The 10945-nt window shown below is 38.0% G+C and overlaps 1 protein-coding gene across 2 annotated transcripts in view; it reads left to right on the forward strand.

The window, feature by feature from the left end:
• The window catches only part of DCN (decorin), a 41561-nt gene extending 37012 nt beyond the window's left edge, over positions 1 to 4549 (forward strand). For both annotated transcript variants that reach the window (XM_036298713.1, XM_036298714.1), the window contains exon 8: positions 3803 to 4549. In XM_036298713.1, the coding sequence (XP_036154606.1) occupies positions 3803 to 3997 (195 nt within the window). In that variant the 3' untranslated portion in view covers positions 3998 to 4549. The remainder of the gene's footprint in view (positions 1 to 3802) is intronic.
• The last annotated feature ends 6396 nt before the right edge of the window (positions 4550 to 10945 follow it).

Raw genomic sequence — 10945 nt, forward strand, 5'->3', positions numbered from 1 at the left:
CAGCAAAACAGCAGTAAATATCACATGAAGCAGATTATTATTATAGCTCATGCAGAGAGAACAAAGGATAAAATATTTAACTGTAGCATTGTTTGACTATATTCTGCACAGTGAGAAAACTTGAAGTCATTTTCAAGGTCCACCATTTCTTACCTCTTTTCAGTCATGTCGTTTCTAAACTTTCTAAATCTCCATTTTCCGGCTAATGGAAAAAAAAAAAAAAAAAAAAAAAAAGGATTTTACTGAGTCTCCTATCTACCTACTCCAGGACTTCTGTGAGGATCAAAGGAGATGAAGCACAGGAAAATGCTTCACAGACATTTGGTTAAAGTGTAAAATGTTTTCACCTGGCAATAAAGCAAGTCATGTTCCTGGGCTGAAGAAACTCCAAGGAAGCTAGTCGCTAGGGAGAGGAAGCCAGGTATTGCTATGTGACTTTATTACCCAGCGCCCACAGCCACTGTTTCTTGGGCTAGGCTGGACTGTGGGCTGCATTTTGCACCATGGGGTCTTGGCGACATTGGCTGCAATTTGGTGGGGTGTTGCTCCTGGGTGGTGGCAGGGCCTGTGTCCCACTTGAGGGAAGCCGAGTGTTGGTTTGTTGGCACCATGTCCGTGGTGCCATTTATTTTTAAATGGCCAGTGTGCATCATGGCAGCTCCTGCATTGAGTGTTTGCCCCCGGTGGTCAGTGTGTTTCATAGCTACTGGTCAGATGGACACTTAGCCTTTTATATATATAGATAGGTCCAATTAATTTTTTTTTTAATTAAGGCTATTGCCTTAAACTTACTATAAAGCTTGATTCCAGAAAGTAATATTTTTTTCTGAGGTAGGTACTTTCAAGTCACAGATCAGTGTGATAACATACTGATTGGAGAAGATGATATAATCTGTGACACACAGATATGGAATAAAATCGTAGGTTTAACATGTAGCTTCAGCAGATATCATATAGGTCAAAATGGAATGTTTATGTAGCAATGTGACTGAATTAACTTTATATAAACTATGAAGTTAATCCTCAAAAGGATTAGAGGACACGGTTCAATGACCCGCTGTAGTAATAGAGCATTAAATTGTTTCAGAGGTTTACATAGGTACTTAGTTCTTTGGTGATTCAGAAATTAAAACTTGACACTGACACTATGTTATGGTAAAACCATTTTATAAAGTTGCTCTTTAGATAATCTAGTATCTCAACTTTATTACTTGGGGGCTCAAGATAGATTTATCTTTTACTCTGTTATCAATGATATCAATAAATTACTGATATTTATAAATGAGTTGTGACAAAAACTCCATATTAAATTGGTATATCACAATTTTCATTATTTTATGCTAATTCTTTTTCAGTGGGTGCTTGATGATGGTAGAGAAGAGAGTAAGCAGGTTTGAAGCCACAAGTAAAACCAGGTCTTTTGAAAGACCTAATAAGAATAGGTATAACAATGGTATAACAATTACCATCGTTAATATTAGAATTTTAGTTGGTGGTGGGTTTCGTTTGTTTGTTTTCATTTTTAGATCTCAGTATAATCATTCTCACCTTCTTGATTGCTCTTTTTCCAATGTTAGTCTAAATACATTACTTAAAGTTCATATAATCAATTCCATGTGTTTATTAAGAACATTTATGAAATATGATGGGATGGGATGGGATAGAATAGAATAAATTTAATAAAAATCACTGTCATGCTAAGTATTTTTAAAAATTGTTTTATATGCACAGATGTATATGTACTGAACCTCAATATATAATGTGTTTCATATTGTGGATCACAGTGGAAAATATATAAAATATGCTGGTTTGAAGTTTTTGTTGAATATCAACAAATATCATAGACTTCCACACAGGGTCCCACATTCAGAAGGTCATCACTCTTGGTTTTCCATATCTAATAGTTTGTTCATATACTCATTTTATATCTCTTCCTATAGGCATCATGTGATTTCAACCAACCTACTTCTTTTTCTATAAATTTATAGTTTAATTATATAGTTATTCAACATCACCACAATCCAGTTTCAGAACATTTACATTACCCTCAATATATTTTCTTAATTTTTAGTCAGTTCTGAATCTCATCCCCAGACACAGGGGACCATTAATCTTCTTTCTGTCTCTATGTATTTGCCTTTTATGGAGATTTTATATAAATGTAATCATGACAATGTTTGGCTGTTGTATCTGGCTTTTTTAGGGTATCCTAATGATTTTAGGACATCCACTTTATAGCATTTATTACACTTTCATGTTCACTGGTAAAGAGCATTCCATTGTACGGATATACTACATTTTGTTTTCTAGTACACTTATTTTTTTAAAAAAATATTTCGGTATTGATTTTTTTATATATAGAGAGAAACATCAATGAGAGAGGAACATCATCAAGTGGCTGCCTCCTGCATGTCCCCTACTGGGATCGAGCCAGCAACCTGGGCATGTGCCCTGGCCGGGAATCAAACAGGCAGCCTCTTGCTTCCTGGGTCTAATGCTCAAAGGCTAAGCCACACCGTCCGGGCATACACCTTTGATTACTGTAGCTTTTGATTATGTTTTGAAATTGAGAGTGAAGGTCCTCTAATTTTGTTCTAATTTTTCAAAATTGTTTTGGCTACTTTTGTTTCCTTGCATTTCCATGTAATTTTAGAATCAACTTGTTCATTCCTACTAAAACAGTCTATTAGGACTTTAATTATGAAAAATTAAAGAAGATAAAATAGAGATATTACATGCTTGTTAATTAGAAGACTTGATACTATCAAGATAAAAATTCTCCACTAGTTGATCTAAAAATTTCACACAATCCCTATTAAAGTCATGAACAAAACAGAAAAGGTTTTTCTCTTAATGGAGCTTTTATTTTATAGGAGGAAAACAGACCAAAAAAAAAACCACAAAATAAATATATAATGTGCTCTATAGCGATAATTGCTATAAAGAAAAGTAAAAAAAAAAAAAAAAGTGTAATAGCAACAGAGAATGGCAGAGTGGGATGTTTGGGGAAGACTTTTCTGCTAAGGGGAAATTAATTATACGAGGAAGTAAGCCTGGCAGGCAGCATGGGGAAGGTTATTCCAGGCGGAGGAAGCAGTGTATGCCGGCTGGAGGAGGAACCATGCCTTGTATATTAGAGGCGAAGCAAGTAGGCCAGGGTGGTTGGATTGAACAGTGAAGGGAGATGAGGTCAGAGTAGAAGGATATCAGGTCATGTAGGATTTGAATGCCAATGTGAGAACTTTGGATTTTATTCTGCATGACATGGGAAGCCAGTGGGATATTGATACAAAGAAGATATAAATTGGCTTAGTTTTAAAAGTAATTGCTTTGTGAACTAAAAGAAAATAAATAAATAACAGACTTGAGGAAGGCAAAAGAGGAAGCAGGAAGAATAATCAGTGCAACTTCAATAACACTGAAGAAGGTAATGGCAGCTTTGGAAAAGGATTTGGGAGTAGACTTGGGGAGAAGAACTGGATTATATGTGTATTTTACAGTTGGAGCTGGCAGGATTTGTTGGAGATGGACAGAGAGTATAAGAGAAATGAAGGAGTGAGGATAATGACAATGTTTTTAGATTGAGCATCTGAAAAGATTGAGATGCCATATACCAAAATGAGGAGACTAAGGAAGGGAAAAGCAAGTTTTAAAACAAAGAGAGCCATCAAAATTTTGGGTTGAGAAGTATTACAGTATTTAAACTGAAGGATGAAAATAGAAAAAAAGAATAAAGTAGTTACATGAAGAGCCTCAATGGATTCAGAGGAAGATAACTATTTTCCATTATTTCATGTTGCAGGTTGTCTATCTTCATAACAACAACATCACTGCAGTTGGAACTAATGACTTCTGCCCACCTGGATTCAACACTAAAAAGGCTTCTTATTCAGGAGTGAGCCTTTTCAGCAACCCAGTTAAGTACTGGGAGATCCGGCCAGCCACCTTCCGATGTGTCTATGTGCGCTCCGCCATTCAGCTTGGAAACTACAAGTAACTCCCAACAAAGCCCTTATTGTTATAACCTGGCAAAATCCCATTAATGCCATTGCTCAAAAAAGAAAAAAAAAAAAAAGAAGAAAATGAAAGCCAGATACTGAAATCTTAACTGCAATGTGGATGTTTTTCCCACATGACTTATCATGCGTAAAGCCAAATATGCAGTTAAAATAATTGCCTACAATAAAAAAGTTTTGCCTGTCATTTCAGAATCCTTTTTTGAAGCTTTCTGTTAATGTTAACTGAGCTATTGCAGATATTCTTAGTTCACTAAATGTAAAATTTGGAGAAAATATGTATGTCCAAAATTTAGTAAAGCTTTTCTTAACAATTTTCAGAAGAAATTAAATTTTAAAAGTATCAATCTTCTGTAACTTATAGGATGGTTAGTACCTTTGACATAAAGTCAAAAGTCAAATTCTAGCTTTGTATTAATCCCCATTATTACTGGAAAAGCCTTATTTGAATATGTAAATTCAACACAGGCTATGTAAAAATTTTGCTGTCATTATTTTGAAAAAAATAAATTCACAAGTTCACATTCAAAATATTACTATGGTATAAAAGTGTAATTGTAAACCTTCCCTAGACTTAATTTCCTTAAAAAATAGTCATTGCTTTCTTGAGATAAATAGCACCTTGTTTCAAGTTCTTAGATATTTACTCTGCTCCTGTCCTTTAACATTTGTGTATTGTAACTTACATGATCTATATTCAATGTCAAGCTGATAAAACACAAAACTGGCTTTTTCTGAGTGGTGTAGAAAACTGATATCTTATAGTTACTAAGATACTAAATCAGCTTTAAAACTCTCATGTGTATAATTAGGCTACTCACCTGAATATTTCTGTAATTCCTAGACATATTAGAAACATTTATTGCATCCAGTTAAACCTTCTTTCAATTTTAGAATTTTTTCTGCAGAGTTTAGAAGCAACTATCAAAGCAGACCATTCAACAAGCCTGGGGAATGGGATGATTGACCAAGAATAAATATTTATCAAAGAGTGTATTTATGCCATCAACATCTAATAAGTAAACATGGGAAGACAGTTTGTTTCTTCTACAATGTTGAATGTTTTATGGTTGTATATACTGAAAACTGAATCCAAACTGCTTTAAACTAAAAAAAAAAAAATGAAATACAAAATAGCCCTGCTATTAGGTGAGCCTTTAGCTCCAGTTTGATCCAAGTTCTACCTAACTGCCTCAGCAGTTCTTTCAGCTCTGACTTCCTACACTGCATTTTCTGGCTGGATTCTCTTACAGTTGCAAAATATAGATCTCCCCCATTATTTATCTCATTCGGGACACAAAAGAACATTAGCACAATATTTCCAGGAAAAGTCATGAGATTCTCTCTGATTATTACAAACCAACTTCACAATGCTGTAGTGTCAGTGAGCAAATATTGTTACTTCCATTTCATAGAAAAGTAAACTTAAATTAGTAGAAAGAACTTTCCTGTAGGTAAATACCTGATACAGACCTGGCAACAGAGCTTTCTCTCTTTTTCTTTGTACAAGGCAGGGTTTGGTAGAAAACTGAATTTACCCCAGAGAATTCACATGAAAATAGTTTTATGAAGGGATCATTACAGGGTGTGCAGAGTGTATTGCATCAAACAAGGGATGGTGAGGCACCCAGAGGCTGGCCTCTGGTGGACAGCCATTCCCACCATACAGCTGAAGGAACAGGGAAAGAAATTGTGTTTCTGGAGCCAAATGAGAGGACAGCTATGGAGAACATTCCTGTCCAGGGAGCCATGTCCCTGAAGGAACACAATTCTGTCAGAGGTGAGGTACTGAAGAAGGACATCTACTTTTCCTAATACAGATCCTTCCACTGTTCAAACCTGAAGGAAAGACAACCATGAAGAAAGCCAGGTAGATGAAGTCTTATCTGGAGCAGGCCAGAGAAGAGAGGAAAATGACCTGGTTGAGGAATTTGGAGAATAACTAGCTCAAGTTTTCTAATTGTAATTGCAGGGTTAGTGAACAAATTCTACCAGCCTACAATAAGAATTACACTCACATCATATGCTATCCCAGGCACATTTTCTGAACCACAGTTACTTTAGACTTTTTTGCATTGATCAGAGTCCTAATGCATAAAAAAGCATATATTTGATGAAACTTTGTCAAATGATTAGCTGAATCTGCTTTTCCATTCTTAACACCAAGCTATTTTTATAATGACTTTGACTAAAGCAGAGTTTACTCATTTAAATAAGTATGGTTCATGTTAAAAATCAAAGTGTAAACAGAAAACCTACACTGTCAATATTAAGGGGCAGTCAGTTATGTATTATACAAAAATTTGGCAGAAAACAAAAATAATATTTGGATAATGATGAGAATCATGAGAATTAATGCCTAGAGCTCTACTAGTAAGCTGTTGCATTTAAAGTCATATTTTTCTTTTTACCAGTTACTGTTAGAGATGTACAAAGCTTTGTATAAGCTATTGGATTTAGCTGGACTTCCATGAAATGATTATATTGGTGATATTTATTCATAGCCTTGTATCAGGCAGTAACAGGGAGGCTACTTATTGGTTTGGCATAATTCATTCATTCATTCATTCATTTATTTATTTATTCATTCACTCAATAAACTAGACATAGCTCCTAGTGGAAAAATGAAAACAACAACAATAGCTATTTGTTTCTGGAGTTTTTTCAGTGCATGCAAACTGCCAGCTTCTGTACTAGGCTCTTTTTGGACCAGGCATTTATTTATCACAAAAATTCCACAAGAATATACTATTCCCATTTCATGGATGATGAAATTGAGATATATAGGAAGTATAGAGTCAGCATTGTAACCCTGATTGCTAATCCAGTTAGGTTTGGCCTTAACTTTTGCAATAGTTTATACAATTCATAGCATTGTCAAAACCAAAGGTGTAAGTCTTAAAACACTAAGAAGGGAATCTATTCATGGTTCTTAGCAGTTCTTCAGCAGTGTGTTAATAGGTTAGGGTCTTGAGGTTCAGGTGCCATCAAGATAATAACTGTCCTTAGATTGAATACTGCCTTAACTATATATACATGATCTTATTTAATACTTACAATAGTCCTATGGGCTATGTATGGTTATTTAATGTCCCTTTTACAAAAAGGCAGGGGAAGCCCCAGAGTGCTCAAGTAATTTTTCCATGGATAAACAGCGTATAAGTAAGAAAGACAACTCTTCCATCACTTCAATGTGTTGCCTTCTGCTACTTTAGAAAAAATGTATTTGTGTCTAACAATGAAGCATCAATGAACATTCACAGTATTTTCTGTCTTCTTTGGAATATTGTGCAGGGCTATAAAATAACGGGTAATTCCACCAGCTGCAATTAGTATTGTTACATTTCAAAAATGGTGAATTCATTCATAAAAAATTGAAAATATTCTACAGTAACACTGTTTAATTTTGAAAATGTTCTATATCAACATAAAAATGTCCTATATCACTAGCTACACATGTTTATGGAGCATTAAAAATGTGATAGAACTAAATAACATTTTAAATTTTATTTAATTTCAATGGTTTTAAAGTTAATAGCCTTGTATAACTACTTGATATCACATTGAATATCATATCCTAAATACTCCCAATGAGTTTAAATATGACGTTCACAATACAGAGTGGATTTCTATCCATGCAAAAATATTTACTAAGCATGTGTTGCATATTGGGGATATAATAATAAATAAGATGCCCTTCTTGACTTTAAGGGATCTTAAAGGACACAATCATGTAAGCAAATAATGGAAATGTGGAAAGATAAATTTTATCATATATAGATATAGATATAGATATAGATATAGATATAGATATAGATACAGATATATAGATATAGATATATAAAAGCCTAAGTGACCGAACAACCGAATGGCCAGTCAACTGGTTGCTATGATGCACACTGACCACCAGGGGGCAGACACTCAACGCAGATGCTTCCACCTGGTGGACAGTGTGCTCCCACAGCAGGAGTGCCGCTCAGCTGACTGATGGGTGCCAGATGCAGGGCTCATGGCTGGCCACAACAGCCCGGAGACCCCAGAGGAGCGGTAGTGAGCCCCCTGAGCGGCAGCAGTGGCAGGTGCAGTGGGGCCAGGATAAGCAGGAGTGGTAGGCAGGAGTGGCAGGCGGCGTTGGACTGCCAGTATCAGCTTGATCCCAGCAGGCTATGCCAAGGGACGACAACTATGCATGAATCCGTGCACCAGGCCTCTAGTCTACACTAATAAAAGACAAAGATGCTAATTGACCATACCTTCCCTACACCCTAAGCCATGTCCACCAGCCAATCAGAGCAACTATATGCAAATTAACCCAACCAAGATGGCAGCGGGCAGTCACAGAGCTGGAGCAAGCATGAGGCTTGGTTGCCCGGGCAATGGAGGAAGCCAAGCTTCCCGCCGGCCCTGAGCCGGCTGTGGCCTCCGCTCATGGCAACAAAGTTTCAATTATAGAAGACAAATAAATCCCAGATACCTGCTTCCAGCCAGCCTCCTCAGCAGCACTAAGGATGTCTGACTGCAGCTTAGACCTGCTCCCCACTGGCAAGTGGAAATCCCCCGAGGGCTCCTGGACTGCCAGAGGGATGTCTGACTGCCAGCTTAGGCCCGATCTCCCAGGGAGCAGGCCTAAGCCAGCAGGTGGGCATCCCCCGAGGGGTCCCAGACTGCAAGAGGGCACAGGCCGGGCTGAGGGACCCCCTCCCTGAGTGCACAAATTTTTGTGCACCAGGCCTTTAGTAGTAATATAAGCAAGTTACAGCAGATTTCAGGAAAAGAGCTATCAGCTTTGCCAGGGGAGCAGAATATGCACAGAGAAATATGGAAGACCTCACTGAGACAGGTAATGGTTCAGGTGGGTTTTAATGAATGTGAGAGTTCAACAGGGAGACTTTAGGGAAAGGGGCTTCAAGGCAGAGAGTAAGTTCAAAGACTCAGAGGTGTACCTCGGCAAGTCTTCTCTGGTGGGCTGGCATAAAGGAGCACTTACTCAGATGCTTCACTTTCTCTGAAGCACAGGCAGTAGTTTACAACCAGAGATATATACACAGAGCTGAGGACAGCATTAGGGGAAACCACCTTCTCCTCTTCCCACGGGATTGCTGAGTCCCAAAATATCAATTTCCTAGAATGTTCAATAGGAGGGAGAAAATGTCTTCTCTCTTACAATCCCAAGGAGCCTACACTCATAGTGAAGAGGAGGTTTCTATTAGAAAGCATTCAGGTGTTCAAGGTCCGTGTCATCACTAGATTTATTTTTTTTCCAAACAGGACCTGGAATGCTGCACCCTTTTGCTTTAGTCCTTCCTGCTCCATATTGTACCTTTCCTCTTGTAGGGCAAAAGCTTGCAGTTACCATGCTGCTTAATTAACAACTGAGTGAGGGACAGGTGGGGGTAGAAGAATAGGGAAGACCGTTTTGGACTTTTATCTCCAAGGCAGATCCTGCATTATACCCTTTCCATCAGCAAAGTTATTTCTAATTTTGTTTCAGGAACAACAGGAGATAAAGGACTGACCTTTTAGTATCCCTCTCTCAAATATCTATATCTATATCTATATCTATATCTATATCTATATCTATATCTATATCTATATCTATATCTATATCTATATCTATCTATCTACATCTATATCTACATCTATATCTATATCATCTATATCTATATCTAATCTATCTATAGATCATCTATATTCTATATATTCTTTCATGTGAAATAAAGATCTAGGTGGCTCATTCCCTTGATTCAACATTTGCTATTTGCATGACTTTGGAAAATTAGCTTAGCCTGTCTGTGACTGATTGCCCTGTCTGTAAAATGGGAGTAAAAACAGTACACCCCTTATAAGTTGGTGTGTGAATTAAGTGGGTTGACATATGGTGTGATTCTTTTATCAGAGCCAGGCACCTGAGAAAGACTCAAATATGTTGGGGCTGTTGCTGCTATTCCCCAGAATGCATAGTTAGGGCTGCAATAATTTCAAGGGGTATTAGGTCCTTAGAACTACAGTGGAGTCTGAGATTGTGTATTTCAAACAAGCTCCCAGGAATGTTGCTGCTGTTTGAGGGACAAAGCAATCGAGTCCTCCCATTACCTAATGTACCATGTCTGCCTCTTGTGTCCCACTGGTAGGCCCCTGTGAGAAACCACCATTGTTTTCATTTTCTAAAGCTACTATAACAATGTGCCACAAGCTGGATGGCTTAAAACGATATAAGTTTATTCTCTCACATTTCTAGAGACATAAAGTCCAAAATCAAGGTGTTGATGGAACAATGCTCCCTCTGAAGTCTCTGGGGGAGAATCCTTCCTTGCTTCTTCTGGCTTCTGATAGCTCCAGGCTTGTGACAACGTCACTCTAATCTCTGCCTCCATCTCCACATCGCCTTCTCTATTCTTATCTTGTGTGTCTGTGTCTATTCTCCTCTTCTTTTAAGGACCATACTTATTTTTGGATTAGTCTCCACCTCTCTTCAGTAAGACTGCATCTTAATTTGATCATCATCTTAAATAGATCATCTTAATTTGATCTAATCTAATAAAAGAGAAACATGCAAATTGACTGCACCTCCGCTATGCCCCAAGCCACGCCAACTAGCCAATCAGAGTGACTATATGCAAATTAACCCAACCAAGATGGCAGCCGGTAGCCACAGAGCTGGAGCAAGCAGGAGGCTTGGTTGCCCCGGCGATGGAGGAAGCCAAGCTTCTCGCCTGCCCTGGCCAGCTGCAGCCTCCACTCAAGGCAACAAAGTTTCAATTATAGAAGATAAATAAATCCCAGATACCTACTGCCAGCCAGACTCCACTGGGAGCTTGGGTGCCTGGGGGCCGTAGCCAGCCTGAAAACAACCATCAGCCCCTCACCCAGGCTGGCCAGGCACCCCAAGGGGGACCCCCACCCTGAAGGGGGTGTGGCCAGTCTGAAAA

This window comes from Myotis myotis, unplaced genomic scaffold (genome assembly GCF_014108235.1).
Source record: "Myotis myotis isolate mMyoMyo1 unplaced genomic scaffold, mMyoMyo1.p scaffold_m19_p_3, whole genome shotgun sequence".
In the NCBI taxonomy this organism is placed as follows: domain Eukaryota; kingdom Metazoa; phylum Chordata; class Mammalia; order Chiroptera; family Vespertilionidae; genus Myotis; species Myotis myotis.